Genomic DNA, 17,732 nt, shown 5'->3' with positions numbered 1-17,732 from the left:
TGCATATGTTCACTGAAGGCTTCAAGTTTTTCACACCACACTTGTTACCTCTTTAACACTTCTTATAACCCAATTTTGAATGAGCACAGACAAAATTTACACTTTCAGCGATGAATGGGAAAACAGCCTTCTAGTATCAAACTGCACATTCATCACTCTACACAGTGAGCTCAAACATTCAACAACAAGACGAAAAACATATTTTTAAGAGGAGAGGAACTCATGGCCAATTATCTTTACAATTATTACATGTATATTGCTTGTAGCTGTTCAAAGCAGTTGGCTTTCTATTCCCATCCGATCTTATTTGGCAGTGACTATAAGCTCACCTTCCTCCCTCACTCAGGTACTGTAGAGTGGAATGTTTATGTTTATCAGAGAAGATAAACCAAACACAAAGAAAAATACATTAATCATGAAACATTTCATTTCACAGCAGCATCAGCAGTCCTATAATTCCGTCACGATTTAATTAATTGGCGTGTTTAATTACTGATAAGTTAACACATGGCTTATGTCAATTTACAGAAAGTAATTTGTATGTTCTTTGTATGTTCAGATTTTCTGTGTGTTATACTTCAAAGCACTGTGATTTAGAATATGAATGGACTTTTTACATCTGTAGTGTGATTACAGTAAATGTTTACATGTGATCACATTCATCTCTGATGTTCTTAAAGTGCACAGACAAAGCCTGGGGCATGGGTAATTACTGCAGTGGGAAACTGTGCCTGAATCCACAGAAAGTTTCTGAAAGTGTTGGCTGAATCAAACAAAGCAGCAGCTGCAGAATCTGCACTGCTACTATGAAACAGGACTATTTCAGCACGCAGACAGCATCAGCAGTAGAATACATTGAAGCCAATATATCACCAATACATAACTGATACGTCTACATTTATGATATCTCTTTGTTTTCAGGACATGAACGACTTCTCCCCCGTGTTTACCCAAGACCTGTATAAGGGCATGGTGGCACCCAATGCAGAGAAAGGAACCGTCATCACGACTGTTTTTGCTGAGGACCAAGACCCTCCAGTGAGTATCAGAAACACGTCACTCTTCAAATTTGTCGTTAAAATATGCAGTGTGTACAACATTGGTGGATAAACTTAGCACGAGGAGCATATTGACTTTATCTGTCTTTAATAAAGGTAGCAGAGATAAAAGCCTCGCTTGATGATTTTTTACCTCCTCGCTAGATGTTGCTCTCAGAACATCAGCCAATTTCAACCGTAGCATTTGACACGATGCATTTTTAAAGATGTTTTCAAAGCTCAGACGCTCTCATTAGAGCTACAGTGGCGTGCGTATTTATTGTAAGGGCGTCTTGTTTAGCATCTTCACTTGTGTGAGTCATGCACCAGTTGCCTCAGACGGAGATATGTTTCCTCAGACTCCTTCCTTCGACCTCACTATATCTGCGCAGGTTCTCCTGGGACTGGAGCTATGAAGATTTTTCTCTTTTTCTTTCCGTTTTTTTTTGAGGGGAGAATCTGCAAACCAAGGAACAAAATTACACAATGCAGAAGAGAAATTGTGACATCCTGTTGAGGCGAGAAAATGTATGACTAAGAGGAGGCAACACAGGAGCAATGGAAAACTTTTTTGTGGGGTGGGAAAGCATCACATGATTTTTCTTAGTATTCATTGAGTCTGTCAGTAGCATGACATGTATATTTAAAGGTGCAGTGTGTAAAGATTGGCGACCTGTTGAAGGTTGCTCCAAAGAAATAGGGGGCAGCGAATCACCAGAGTAACTGCCAACTGCTGCTCCCTGTACTACTTTGCTGTAGCTGTCATTTGCTAAAGCTACTAGCTGCTATAAGCTTGTTAGCTTAGTAAGCCATGCAGTTATTCGACCTATTATCTATCAGACTGGAGTCTGCCCAGACTGAAATCTCAGGTCAACTGGGCTCAGAATTGAACATGGCTGGACATCATATTGGGACCAGACACAGCTTCTGAGACTGGGTATACAGTATGGAGGCGATTTACAGATTCGTTCTCTGGGAACAATATAGTGAAATTGCCGCTCACATACATTTCCGAGCTGAAATTACAGGGACGAAACTATCAGATTATGGCCCCTTGAGGTTCAAAATGGTATTATGAGACAGGATGGGCTGGGTCTAGCTGGTTAGCATGCTAACATAAGTGCATATCTGCTTTTGACATAGCATCAAAACTGTTACCTTCCACATACGGTTGATCATTTTAGTTCATTTTAAACTAGAATATCTTATAAATTGCACCTTTTGAGATAGTCTTGAGAATGTTTAGTTCTGCGTCTCACCTCGGCTGAACCTCTTTTATTGGCAGTTCCACTCACCTTAATATTTTATTGCACTTGGTGAGTGAGTCAGCACTCTACTTGCTCACATCCTCTCTGTTTATGGTACCAAGTTTTTTTTGTCCCTGTTCTTTTTGGAGACTCCACCAAACCACCCTTTCTCGTGTGACACATCAAGTCAGATTTTTTCCATGTGGAAAAAAGGGAATAGTATTCCCCGGTGATTTCACTGCCTTGGACTTGGAGCCTGCAGCTCTGAATGTGTTGCAGCAAGTCCTGTATGACTGGACTTGATGCTTGTTATTTAGTGTCTCTACTTCTGGTTAGGGGTCTCACCAGAACTGGGTGAGCTTGTGTACTCTCTGCAGCACATAAACGCTGAGGGATATGGATGCCTGTCAGTCCCAGCTGTGGGTGGTAAAACATCTCCAGAGCGCCCCAATGACTGCTGTGCATCTCACTTCTCCTCTCAGAGGGAGACTCTGCCTCATCCTGCTTTTCCCACTCTGCTTTGCTGCCTGTACAGCTCTAAAACTTTCATTTTAATGTGAACTTGTGTTTCTACCCCTCATGCAAGATGCACCATTCTTATAGAGAAATCTTGTACAGTAGAAAACATCCAGCAGTGCTTGTATAGGAAGGAAATCAGCAGTTACCATGAGTACAAAGGCAGTGAGTGAGACGGGGGAGTCTGACAGACAGAGGGATTAGGTTTCCTAACAGGAGCCGACTAACCCAGTCTCTTATTGACCTGGATTCAGGAGCTCAAAGCATTTTATTGACAGGATGCCTGTCATAGACACCTCTGATGGAATAGAGCTTAGTCTAATGCTTGCTAAAAAAAAAAAAACTATAAAAAACACATACACGTGTGCACACACACACATTCTTTCTCTCTATTACAGGGGCTAATAAACACCTGCACACACGAAGAAAGAAAGAGAGGAAGAGAGGCTCTCTCGCTCGTAGTCATGATACGACAAACATGAGCCGTGCCTCTTTTGTCTGATGGTTATAATGGTGTAAACAGTATCACTGCTCCTACTCTTATTTTGTGGAAAATAAGGCATAACGACTATCGACCTTGGGAGAAGTGATACTAATGGTTTTCATGACTGTGCCACTCAAACCCATAACGTCAGTGTTAATATCACCCTGAATGAAAGAGAAGTTCACCATGGAGACAGATGTTCTAGTATGAAGATGTAATGAAGTCTTTCATTTGTGACTGAAAAAGAAAGTGTTCACCACTGCAGAGAAAGTTTACTATTCGAGCATTAATCATTGCACAGGCTCACCACATCAAGTTGTATTAACATGTTGGCTCTGCTGTTTTACACTCTCAGCTGCTCGAGCCTTGCCATTGTGTTGCGTGTGTCTGTGAAGTATCATCAGTGCTTCTGAGCTCGTTCTTTAATTCATGACCTGGCTATTTCATCCTAAGGAGAATTGCATTCTTATAAAAGAAATACAAGCACAACATTAAGTACATTTGAGCATAATCTTTGTTTTATATTTGGCTCTAGGTTGCAATAAGGAAGAATTAATTCGATGCCAAAGTACTTTGTGTTCACAGTAGAATGCCAGACAAGGAAAGGTGTTGTGAAAATGTGCAGAGACAAGCGGAGGTTTCTGTGCCCTCTCTAGAAAGAGTAATCACTTTGAAATTCAAAAAAAAGTTAATGAGATGAGAAAAAGTCTTATTATTCCTCTTACTTCATTGTTTTTTCATGGCCCTGGTATTCTAGGACTAAGTTAGAAATACTGTATAGGTGTCAAAAGGCAAACTAATGATACAAGTGGGAAGAAGAACTGGAGGCTGGATGCTATTACTAAGTTGCCTGCACTGTATGTGTAGCCTTGAGCAAAGCACTTGCTGTCACTGTGAAGGTCTCACTACTGAAGCTTCAGTATTAGATTCTTCTCTGGCAGGTGTTTTTTTATTAATGATCCCATCCCGACATCTTTTCCATTACATGTTCGAAAACAATTTGAAGAGCTTTTAGAGATGAGGCCCTTTTTTTCTGAAATCCCCTAAGTGAATTCCCTCCGATAGTTTTGTAACCTCTTAAAGACACATTTGTGTGAGTAAGCCTCCCGAGGGAGCCGCTGCTACTACAGGATTTACCTCTCTCTTGCCCCAGGTTTTTAACCGGTCCTTGGGGAGCCAAAATCAGTTCAGGCAAGGGAGCACAGCTTCAAAAAAAGCTTATTAAAAATCAGACTGGATTTGAGGTCCAGAGGGATGAAACTGGAATAAGATAAGCTATAGAGATGATTAGTAATCAGGAAGCATGATTAATCTTAATCAAAGGGTCATATTAAAGTCCAGGCTCTCGCTAATGAATGGAAGTGTGTTTCTCTGGAGAATAGAGGGGTGAGTTAATGGAGAAGTTTTTTATTCAAATGAAAGGGAAGAGGCCTGAATCAATGAATGACAGTGAGTTTTTTATTAGACTGTCTGATTAGCAGAGTGAGACACACAGAAAGAAGAACAACCATTTCTTACATAAACCACTTCAGCATGATGACAAAATGAAACAGTTATCTTCCTAAGCAAACACCATTGCTGTTCTCTCTGTCTCTCTCTGTCTTCTGTTGTAGGATTGATGTTGTTCATGTTCTCCTATCTCCTTCCTCCAGGGTACTCCGGCCAGTATTGTCCGTTACCGAGTGGACCTGGACAGATCACCGTACAGTGGAAGTATCTTTGATGTTGAGGAGGAAACTGGAAGAGTTATCACTAAGGTCAACCTGAATGAAGAGCCCAGTGTCACCTTTAAGGTGAGTGGCTGTGATTATGGAGACAATAGCAGTGATAAGCTGCCGCTGCTTGTAATGTTAGTGTGTGGCTGTCAAGATATTAACGTTATTCTTTGATTCAGTCAGGGATACTCAGAGTCAGTCCAGGAATTGTTCTGATTTTAAAACAATAAGGTCACCATGCGGATGAGCGTTTTAGCACCATTTCAGATACTATACTATCAATACTTACACACCTGTAAACGCACATACACTGGCCATGCACGTTCTGGTGTTAACAGGAAGTAGATTGTCAACTCTTGTGTTGGTTGCTGGGTTACAGAAAATACTGTGACCAAATTAATTTTACTGAGGGCTATTACCAAGGCAGTTTTTACATAAAACAGGACAAACAAGATGAGGCAGTGAAACGTGACAGCTCTTCTCTGAATCCTCCTGGATAATGCCATTTTCACGGAACAACAACAACATGGTATACAGCCGTGTTCATCTCTCTTTTCCATCATTGTATTTCAATGTATGTTGGTGTTTCTCTAATATAGACAATATAACATCCCTTACATCAGTATACAAGCTCAAATACTCCACAATATCAGATCACAAAATCTGAGTTCACATTTGCAAATAATGCAACATATACTGATATCATCCAATCAGAAAACAGACGTGGGTGTCTGCATCATCATTTACAAAAACTCCCCATTTCTGCCCATCAGACATAAACACTCAATGTCGAGTTTCTGGTCCCTTTTTCAATGACCTAAAAACCCATTAACATGTATGAAAGGCCAAAATGGATCTTAAAAAAAACAAATACTTGTACATGTGGACAGGGCTTTATATTTGGCAGCTCAGATGCCCTGAGAGCTTTCTGAAAGAGCTCTCAGGGAATCCAAGCTAATCCCTCCTTAATAAACACATACATGGACATGACTTATTAGTTCTAATTAAAACTAACAGAAATAAAGGACATAAAGAGGCAGCTGGACTGTTGGTGGATAATTTACACCTGCATGGTTATTATTCGAGTAATGGTAGTCATAGTATCTAGTAGTAATATGGCTTTTGTTTAATTATATGGCCTCCTCTGTGTTTCTTATTATGTTCTGTATTTAATCAGCTTGTGTGGTATTTGATATTGTTTGTTTTTACTGTTTTGACTGCTTCACAACCAGGACAAACAAACACGGAACTCTGGGGACAATTTAAGTTCTACTTGACATGACTTGATTTTTGGACATTAGTAGTCAGCTGATAGCCAGACAGCTGTGAATGAGTCAGAGAATGAAACGACTGATGCCAATCAGGTAATGCCAGAATGACTTCATCAGCACTCTGCAATACTGATGAAGAAGGAATTCATTTACCTAGATTTTATTTTAAAAAGACAAATGTTAAACTTCTTTAATAAAAGTGAGGGTGTATTCAAAATACTTATTTGACATGTTGAGTTAATAATGACGATGGTGATCATGATGATGGCATTGGCCAGAGACACTATCTACTTGTCATAGTTGATGTTAACCGCTCTGCCTCGCACGTTTTAGTGCAAAGCTGAAGTGAAGATCAGGAGGTCGTATTTGTGCATATAGACTTTTTAAAATTGAAGAACATTTTTCAAGCATTATTACTTTGTTTCCTGAATAGTCTCAGTGATCATGTCATTGCTTCTCTTGTGTCTGCAGCCGGTGATATTGAGTTTTCTCATTGATTAAACAGCTGCCCTCCCAGGGGCTCACATATTTTTTTTACCAACTTAAGGTGACCTTACATAGGCACATCTGTAGTTGTGAACGGTGGACCAGGTGTGTTGTGATATTAGCTCCTAATGGGGATTCATTGCTTACCCTCCCATGTCGTCTGTCTACCTCTGTCTTTTTTTCTCCTGTGTTTTCCTTTCTCTGTTTCTTTAAACATTCGCCTGTGTTTATTCTCTTTCTGTCTATCTCTCCTCTCTCCTGCCGCCCCACTCCCCCCCCCCCCCCCCCCCCCCCCCCCCGCCTTCCCCAGGCCCCATTCTCCACAGTCTATGAATGTAGATCAATACATTCATACTCGCACTGTGGGAGCTTTGCAGGCTGCTCGCCAGATCCTATTTTGCCAGTCTGTCTTTATTAGGATGCCGAACACGTCTACAAAAAGATGCCTGGCAACCTCAGAAAGGGAATTATTTGTGTAGTGAGTAGTAGTATGGTAAAACAAAAAAAACAGAATGTAATACTTTTGTGCTTACATTTGTGTGTTGCTTATGTGTGTGTTCTCTCGCCCGTTGCAGTTGTTTCTGATAGCCTATGATGATGGGGAGCCGGTGAAAACTAACAGCACTTTGGTGGAGATCACTGTCCTCCAGCCTTCGCGTATACCAATCTTCACCCAGGAGGAGTACAGGTACATCTCTTTGACACAACTGTTGATGCAACTGCCTCTGCCTGTAAATTCACACATCAAAGCGCAGCATAGCGCCAGACAGGATGAGACGGTGAAAAAGACTGCAGGAAGTGGACACGGTGTCTTAAGAACACCTCAACACACTTTTACAACTGTGGTCACATCTTCCATTCAGCTCCTGTAATACTTGATTAATGTTTAATCACTCGGTGAATTACATATTCTACCTTGAACTGCTGCAAATAGCCATGAAGTCACTACTCCTCATGCATTTATTATCTTGTTATGACGATAGCTAACTGCACATTATTGTGCTCGCAGCACTCAGCAGAATGGCCCCGGTTTTGATTCTGTGTCTCCATCTTTGTCATGCTCTTTTTTCCCTGCATGACTGATTAATAAGCTTTGAGTGTAAATATGCATTAGAGCTTCAGGGTAGATGCTGCAGATCATCACTGCTATAAACTACATTTGTTTCTCTGTGAGGGCAAAGCGGGGCTTCCCTCTGAGTTTATTAAGAGTCTCTTTTGACAAGATTAAATGTTTAGATGGTAAACTGGCAGAGAGAGATGCAGGGCGAGGGAACATAATCTATAGTGCTCTGAGATGACTTTCTGCTGCACACACACACGATACACGGCTCTGTTGGGTGGAGCCTGTCTGTACTGATGCTACTCCTCCACTCAGGAGGAGACCGAGAAGTCATTTATAATTGAAAATAAACATGGATTATTAACACTCCAGTTGAAGCTGCTTTGAAAAAGTAGCATTAACAGTTGCCTTGTGTTATGTTGTGCTGCAGTGGGTACCTGTCTGCAGCGGAGATGTGATCCCAGCTAGACTGTGAAGCTTTAAGGTCTGATGGCAAAGTTGCCTGGCACAATGCAGAGTCTGGGAGCTTAAAGTAAAGCTTGTTTTAAGTGGATTGATTCACTAGCTTGTATGTCAGTCAAAGTAGGGAGTCTTGGCAGACTATCTTCTCTAACAGAATTTGATATGCCTTTATGCATCAGACAAGGAGTGTAAGTCCTGCCCAACCTGTCAACACATCATTTGAGATGTGTGTGTGTTTTTGTTTGTGCACAGGTATGTTTATCTGCTGGTCTTTTGCAGATGTGTGCCGGGTTCAGTTTGTGTATCTGTGGGTATCTGCATCCTTAATCCAGCACTTTGTGTGTGTGCTCACGTTCTTCTGTTGCTCAGCTTTATTCCATGATTGATACATAGGCACAGCAGCACGGCCGTAGAAAGGCCATTGATTAACGCTTTGAGTGAGTGCACCGTCTGACGCACAAATGGAAGGTCGGGACCATAGGCACAGACCTCTGTGGGGTAACACATTGACAATGATAACCAAACGCAGTGGCAGGCCTGCTGTAAATTGTGAGCCGTGAAAGCGTTAGCCAGGTGCTCGAGCCTCTCCTGCTGGACAAGGTTTTCTCCAGCAGAGAGCATCCAATCTGCTCGCTCTGCGATGAACTGTCTCCTCATTCCTCGCCTCTCTGTCTCTCCGGGGGGAACCTCCCGAGCACAAATCACTCTCTAAATGTCCGCAGAAGATCTCGTCTGTCTCTGTGAGGGCAGTTAGTTATAGCAGCAATCAGGTAAGCTATGCCTACAGCTCCAGAGCACACAATTAAAACAACTCTACGGGGCTTCGGCTGACTTAATGATTTCTGCTCCTGCTTTATGGTGGGTCCCCTCCATCTGTCAGAGGGAAATGAGGGGCTCCCAGTCATTGTTGGCTAAAATAAATGGCTCATACCATAGTTGCTACTGTGGCAGCATGTCGCCACTTTCTTTTCAGAAGGTTTGAGCGAAACACCTTATGTTGTTTCTATAGAAACACAAATGTTATGTTTAGAATTTCACAGTTGTTTGGATTAACCTTTCTGAAATTATTCTTAAACCTGCATTAAGTAATATCGTCGGTATTAATACCAGATGAGTCAGTGTACTGTGAAAAGGGTGCTTGTAGTGCCGGAGCTTTACATGGCTTTAAGCCTTTAAGCTCGCTGTTTTAGTTCTCTAGACCACAAGTAGACTTGATAAGTCTAACCACCCTCATCAACCCCTCATATACTACAGGAAGTCATGCAGAGTGTACGCTGCAGTACCTGTCCAGCATGAAGTGAACACTACATGGTCAATAAAGTACAGTTTGGTCCAACAAATATGATGTTGTAGGTACTTTGGCCTGAAATGATCCCAATGGAAAGGTCCTGCTGTTCTCTATCTGCTGGATATGTGCAAAAAGTATCAGCTAGTACAGCTTGACAGACCAAGGGTATATTATGGACACCACTGGGGGTTTGTTTGAGTTTGTTTGAATGTCTTTTTGCCCTCTAGTTTCGCTGCACAAATCAGTAAAATGTCTGTGAAAGATTCTTACTTTCTTCTTCTCTTTTCTTACTTACATTTTCTTTCATGATCCATAAAAAAACATTAAATAGAAATACTTACTTGCTTCTATTTTATTTGTATCTAATCAGAAACACAAAGAACTATGTAATAAGTAAATAATATGTAGTAATTATTTTTCTACCACAATCTTTACAGCACTCCCGTAACCTCACTCTCCCAAATTGCAGCCTGCAAATTCACCACAGAGTTGTAGCAACAGCTCAACTCCGATCTGTTCCAATCAACTCTGTTGATCGAAGTTATATCTTCGGCCAGCTGATAAGTGATTGACTCTGTAATCCCCCTGTGGCTATAGCTTATTGGGAGGATTATCTGGTAGTTTTCAAGGTCTTGATACTGTAGCTTCATCATCTGCTGCCACTGTGGCAAAACTTTGCAGAGTTTGTGTCATCACCTTATTTATTTACTTAGAGTGATTGTGTTTTGGTTTTTATTAAAAGTTTTTTTCTTTCATGCTGTTATATTCTGTAACTGTTCTTCTTTTTGCCCTCTCATTCTTGTGTTCCAACCACCTTCCAGAAGCGGGCTTTTCTTCTGGATTTCATGTCCCTTTTCCTGTTTTACTGGAGTGAATATAATTTGGTCTTAGTCATAGATCTTAATTATAATAATTATAATTATGAATCATTTCAGTTCTAAGATTATAAATGTTACTGAGGCCATTGCCCTAACGAAGGTAAAGGTTTACTATGGTAAGAAAAAACACACTTTGAATAAATGCCACGCTAGTAAAATCAGTGTCAAAAATCTGAATGCTGGTTGTGGAAAAACACATCTCCAGGTAGATTACAACATCTATCAAGAGAAATAAAAGACAGACCTTCTTCTCTAAGATCATTGCAACAATAACACATGTGACAAACTCTCCTGTGTCAGGATGCCCCTTAACTCTATTAAGAAAATGACACAAGCTGTGAATTCTTCTGTATCAGATATAAAGTCTTTATTGTTTTCTAAAAAAACAATTAAATTAGAAGGATGCAGTTTGATCCTATCAGCTATAACACCTGTAAAAGACATTATGCAACATCTTAAATCCTTCTCTGCAGCCTTGATATTCTACATTACCTGCAGGGTTTTTCGAAAAAATGTTAGTAACAGCATGGCATCAGATCTCCAGCAGCCCACTGAAAACTGCACTTATTAAGCCACTCTGAAAAAGAAAAATCTAGACAACTCACTAATGAAGAATTATAGAGGTATCAAAAAACACTGAAAGGGCAATTTTTCAACAGCTCAATTCCCTCTTGGCCTCAAATAAATGTTTTGATGATTTCCACTCAGGATTTCGTGTGAGTCGATCGGACCCAAAGAGGAATTATTCAAAATCAGTGCTCCCCTCGGATCACTAACAACCAAATCTTTGTGTGGTCATGGACTCAGATTTAATTTATGACATCCAACACTAAACTTGCCTTTGTAGAATGTGATGTACTTTACGGGCAGCTTTTGGAGAAAGTAGGAGCACTTGAGTTAATGCAACAGATACATGTGGTCACGTATGAGTAAAGTTGCATTGATGTATGAATCGCAATAGTGATTTAAATATGATGAATCATGCAGCCATACCAACTAATCGTCAAAAAACACTTAATGCAGTTTTAACTAACTCTGTAATTATTTAATGTCTTTCATAATGGATTTTTTATTTCATATTAAATATGTGAATAAATTATAGCTAATGTGCATGAACAGAGATATCACATTTTGGGCTGATTTTCGAGGGGCAAAGAAAACATTTCTTGGAGCTCTATCATTAAATCACTGTGAAAGGCTATTTTATATGGAACTCACAGGCACAAGCCTTTGGGGAAGTCTTTAGCACTGAGCACATGGGAAGGTAATGAATATTTATTTTCCCCCAGTGTGTGTGTGACTGGAGATGAGGAGGGGTAAGCTGCTATCTAACATGGTCCCACTCTGTAAATCCGCCTCTTGTACTGCGGCTACTTCTCCAGTCCTGTGTTGCAAACCTGCGGCCGGAGCAGTTTTCCGTCCTGCTTATCTCCCCCACAGCTCTTCCCCTTCTAAATCTACTCTAAATCACATGAGACTTTTGCCTCACCGCCTATGAGTATGTCATTTTGCTGTCCTCCTCCTTTCACCCTCCCTCCAAGCCTCCCACATCCTCTAAGTTTTTCCTCTCAGCTTTTGTGTCTCTTTCAGTTTCTTTCTGATTATGTCTTTCCTTGACTTCTGTCCTCGCTGTACAATCAGTAGCAATCATTTTCTCCTCAGCAAGGGGGTTAATTTCTTTATTTTTAAGTTTTGGGCTCATTGTGATTAAATGGATATTAGGTACATACTGTATATTCTTTTTCTGTCAGGTATAGGTAGTGAGTAAGTAGATTTTATGTAATCGTGATTTTGCTGGATCTGATTTCAAAGATTGAGTTTCTACAATCAGCCCAGATTACATTAGAAAAATGTAAAAAAAAACTGTCGGGAAAACAAAGAACATTGTGTTGAGTCAAAATGAAAAGTTTCAACAGTAGCAGTCCCTCCAAAACAGCATTCCATTTCAAGCAAAATGACCATCACTCCAACTTCAAAAATGTGCAACACCAGAACCTCATTGTCCACTGCAATTTGTGAAAGCCTAAAATAGAGTCGCTGTCCTCTGCAAAGACGTCAGCCTCAAATCTGAAGAAACACCAAAGAGACAAAGATGGCTTTAGCCTTTATTCTGATAGGACAGCTGGGAAAGTCAGACAGGAAAGGGGGGAGAAAGGGGAAGACATGCAGGGAGGGGCCACAGGTAGGAACTTGACCTGGGCCGCTGCTGAAGACTGAACCTCCTTTGATTGCCCCCGGGAACAAATAAAGTTTTTTGAATTTTTGTTTTGTTTTTTGAATTGTACACGTGGCACGCAGAACTGCTTTTTTTAAGAATAATTCGACTTTACTAACTGCAATTGCTGAATATATAGAATTTCTTTATTTGCTCTGAAAATGCTTTGAGGTATATTTAAAGCAACATTATGTCACTTTTTTTTACTTTAAAATAACCGCTTCAAAATCATTTTAATGAAACAGTGTCTTGTAATAGGGTGAATGTTGTCACAGCCAAGTCTGGCCACCTTGCCACTTCACTTATTTCAAATATGAACTTTTTAAAAATAGCAATTGAGTAGGCCTGATATAGTGTATTATAAGACATAGGTGTTCATATGTTTGTGTATCAAACATAACTTGATTGACTTGTATAATACCTTTTATCCTTCATAAGTTGTCCTTTTCATTGATTAAAGAGGAAATCATGTAGGAGTGAAATGTCACACCATTGTTTACTCTCTGTAGAGCAGTTCACCGCCGCAGTGAAGTCGCACACAGCAGATGTTGTGCCATACCTGCCGCATTAATATGCAGTCTGGCAATCCTTAGAAAAGCACTATAGCCCATTATTGAGTGATGCTCTTAGTTATACTGTTAGCAAAGTTAACAGTGTCAACACTGAGTGTAACTACAATCAACAACATGCTGTCACTACTTATGCCTGCCACCCCACTAATTACACAATTAGTGACAGTGTGCTAAAATTATTGTGTTGACATTTTGTTTGCTGCTCCATCCTACATGCACACTTGGTTTCACTCTTCAAGGTGCATTTTGTGTCGACACAACTTTTCTCAGCCTTGAGACATACAGTAGCTTTTTCCTATTTCTCCATTAGACATTGTTACTTGGGCCATTAATGTGAATGTCAGTGGTAATAGCTCAAACTGTGGAACAGCACGTCTCTTTTCTGCAGTTTCTTGATGTTTACAGACCATAGAGTCTGCCCGTGTAAATTTTCAGCGGATGTCTGATCACAGTTACCATTGATTTAATGTTCTCAGGGGTCTGACTCACAAATGGCTGCACAACCCGAAGTAGATAGATATCGTGTACAGCCAGCCACACTGGACACCACAACCATTAGCCACTAATCAAAAAGCGATAAATAACTCATCAAATTACAGAAAAAATGTACTCCATGGACACATTGCTGCTCATTTTAGAAAAAATAAAAAGGAGGACAAGAACTCAAACCTTTGCCCTCCATCAACTGTTCCTGCTATCTGGAGGAAAAGAGCATTTATCATTTTTAGAGAAAACAAATCCATCCATGTCACATTTCCAATTCAGTCAAGGCTGTAATTCTTACATAATTAGGCAGATGACATGCTTTCAGAGCATACAGCTCTTTTATTGGCAGCCTTCTAGCGACTGTTGTCCTGCCAGACGTGTATACAAGTGATGGAGGTGCTTTCAGCCGACTTGTCATTGCCAGGCATTTAAAGGGTTAGCTTAAACCACAGCATGCTCTCCCACACACCACAATCATGCCTCAGTGCAAACCTACATTTAAAAAAGCAACTTCAACCCTCTCTATTTCCGTCCATCCATCTATCTATCACTCTATTCTGCTATCCTTCCTTCTCTGAATCACAGCTAGGAGGTGTGGAGCGCTTTTCATACTTCTGAAGGGCATGATTGATTTTTCAGCCGCAGGTTTGAATCTGCTGCCCTCAGCCTTGAACCTCTAAGCACCGGGAGCGCACTGACCTTTCACTTGTCTCTGCTAAGTAGGCAGGCATCACTTGGCTGTCTAACAGACGCCTAGTCACACTCACTGCACACATCCCAAATATCAGCTAAAGGTCGATGCTCAAAAGCCAGGGAGGAAAAGCAGTGTGACCTATCATTAAACTAACTTTCCAGATAATTATCAGTGACCATACCAAAGCAACACGGACACAAACTGTCTGACACCATTGAACCACTGAGTAATTATGTTTGTATTTGGATTCCTGAAGTGTTTGTTCAGCTACTTACAGGTAGAGGGGTCACCTTAATACTGAGAGCAATGGTGAAGCAAGACATTATTGCATATGGTATGTAAGCTTTGGGACAAATGAAAGAGTTCCTCTTACATCTCCTCTTACATCAGATATATGTGACTGATGGAGAGACTAGAGGGGAATAAATCTGTCTGGCCAGACAATAAAATAAAAGGGGGGACAAGGGAGCAAACTAAACTTACATTAAAGGTGCGCCATGCAACTTGTCCAACACACAATTTCTGTTTCTGAAATTTCCTGCAGCAATCTGCGAGTAAGAGAGGTACTAATCTCTTTCTATGGGTGAGGCCTCCAGGTGTTGCTGTGGTAGAATAGATCATTTGGACAGGAAAAGTAATTTGACAGTAAAACATGCAGGATGGCATCAGTACCTTCATGGCACTGTGTGATATCACATTGCAAGCCTCAATGGCTGGCCCAGTTTGGACAACACACTCATCTACAGGCGTCCAGATATTCGCTGGCCAGGGCCCCTCTTGTATACTAAATGACCCAGTGGATGATATGTGAAGTGATGTCCTGTGGGCTGACATGACTAAGCTGGCACAGAGAGCTACCACTGTCTGGCAGCACAGTAAATGCTGTTTCTTTAGCTTTGCTAATGTTTTCCATCTTGCCCTCCAGAAGACTTTTGATTGAAGCTTCTTTCTTTTTCTTGTGGAACCCAGAAAAATAGCTCACTGTGAATACAAAAGAAATTTTGGGTCTGCTGTGGAGAGATAAGTGATCAGAGGAATAGCTCAGGGAGGAAACGAGGGGTTGTAAACATTTTTTTCTTGTCTTATAGAACATGGTAGTTTAATGTGAATACTTTCTTGAGCATTACTTCGTGTCAGAGGTGTTGGTTTTATGAAACGTTTTTTAGCACCAGATAATTTTTTGCTAAATCCTCTTAGCAAGTGTGAGTCAGCAGCTCATAAACAGTCTGGGCTAATATCTGCTAGTGTTGAATTGGGTTTAGAGAGCATTTGCTGGAGGAGGTGATAAATTGCTCAAATTTGAGTAAGTCTCGATTGATACGGACAAACTGTATAATAATAGCTCTAAACTGAAGTAGCTTGGATTACGCTGTGTTTAGAAGTTGACGGGCTCTCATATTTAGCATAAACTGTGCAATGCTCAAAGCTTAATTTAAGAGTTATTTACAACACAACTTTTAATGGTGGAGTGTTGAGGGTGAGTTCAGGAGTCTCATAGCCTGAGGAAATAAGCTGCTCTGTAGTCTGGTGGTACGGCAGTGGATACTTCTGTATCTTTTGACAGACGGCAGTCGGGTGATCAGGCTGTGGCTGAGGTGGGTGTTTGGTTTGGACTGGGCAGGATCTAAGCACAACTTAAATGTTTCTATTTTCATTTATTCATTTTTCAAACATGCACAACATTAGCTATACTGTAATGTTAAATGTTAATGTTTAATGCAACATTAATGTCTAACCTTTATGTGGCCTAGTTAGAAGTTACGTTCGCAATTGTTTGGTTTCTTTCCCACAATGTCTGAACTCTATTCTATATTTTAGGTAGTGAATTCTTGCTTCTTGCCGAAAGAATTAGCGTTGTAATACCCTGCACTGCTTTTCAAAACCTTTGAAATATCTTGAATGGTTAAGGGATCTTTTAATAGCAGTTTTTATCTCTGTTTCCTGTTTGCCTTTCTCTCCTTCACCTCTCCATCCCTCTGCGGCCTCGCCAAACATAACCTACAATCTTTAAAGTTCATCCTTCAGTCAATAACACAATACAGCTCAAATAATATTATGTTCAATGAGGGTTGTTGCACTCTCTATCTCAGCGTGAACTTTGCTTTCAGTGAACTCCTGTGTCTTCAAAAAGGAAAATATAAATATGTAAGGACTAAGGACTGAAAGTCATGAGCAGTCTTTTCAATTTTATGAGATTGAAGATTTGCATTTTTCAGTCTTTTGTACACATCATGCTGTATTTACAGATGGTTTAGATCATTACAATACAACACAGTTTCCAACATCTGAAACTGTAGCCCGATCGTCATTTTCATATTCATTTTGAATATACTAATGACATCATAAGATTCAGGTTAAAAGGCTATTTCCTGTGTAAATCATGCTGTGTGACTGAGCTGACTTTGCTTTGGCTGTCAAAATCACTTAGAGCCGTGGTTCTAATAGAGAGCACAAGCTTTGGATTCACAGCAGTGTTTTTCTTTTTAGTTCGACAAGGAGCTGAGATGCATTCTCTATGTGTAATTAAGTTCAAGTCAGAGGAGTCTTTGTTTGTCGCTCTCTGAATCTGCTTCCAGGCAGGAGCAAACAATTTAACACCAGGGTGACACAAAAGCTAACTAACAAACTCAAGCATATATCTACCTCAGCAGGCATCAAATTAGGCTGATTCATAATTGCTGAGCAAAATGTGCAGCGCAATACCAGCAGCAAACCAGAAATGTGTTGCAACACATTTGCAAATGCATATTTATGGGCCTTTACACACTGTTTACGACTGAATTACAATTAGAAGACTCACGCCTGCCTTTGTTTTTGTTTTTACGAGACCTTTATGCACCACCGCGTCAACACATCCACCAGACGAACACAGACTTGCACCCAGCGAGGTCACTCCTTGTATCTCCCAGCGTGTCCTTCACCGCTCGTTCACTCAGTGATGCAATGCATGGGTAGAGAGAGGCAAGGCGAGGTAGAGAGAGAGGGAGAGCGAGCCGACACGGTAACAGCGGCCCCCGTGGCGCACGACGAGGTGTATACGCCTCTGCCTTGTCTCGTAAGCATCACTCCGCCATTGGCCCTGGGGCAGAGTGCTCGCTGACACCTGTGTGCCGCCCACGCCTCTCAGTGGCATTCCATTCACCCTCTCTCATGTTGACATCGGGACTCTCTGCTGCTGCCTGTAGACATGTCAGCATCTTCCCCTCCTCTTTATCTCTCTCTCTGGATGGGATTTTTTCTCATCTGAATATGAAAGGAATGAAAAGTGGCTTTGGCCCTGCTCAGTAGTACATGCTGTTGTATTATGTCTAATTAACTCTT

The 17,732-nt window shown here is 40.8% G+C and overlaps 1 protein-coding gene across 1 annotated transcript in view; it reads left to right on the top strand.

Moving 5' to 3' along the window:
• LOC141009331 (protocadherin-15-like) overlaps positions 1 to 17,732 on the top strand; it is a 195,457-nt gene that overhangs the window by 126,929 nt on the left and 50,796 nt on the right. Inside the window, exons 22-24 of the mRNA XM_073481880.1 lie at positions 922 to 1,038; positions 4,937 to 5,077; positions 7,332 to 7,444. Of these exons, the coding sequence (XP_073337981.1) occupies positions 922 to 1,038; positions 4,937 to 5,077; positions 7,332 to 7,444 (371 nt within the window). The remainder of the gene's footprint in view (positions 1 to 921; positions 1,039 to 4,936; positions 5,078 to 7,331; positions 7,445 to 17,732) is intronic.

The sequence above is a fragment of the Pagrus major genome, chromosome 15, assembly GCF_040436345.1.
Source record: "Pagrus major chromosome 15, Pma_NU_1.0".
Classification (NCBI taxonomy): Eukaryota; Metazoa; Chordata; class Actinopteri; order Spariformes; family Sparidae; genus Pagrus; species Pagrus major.
Note: the sequence above shows the minus strand (reverse complement) of the source record. Positions and strands in the feature narration are given on the sequence as shown.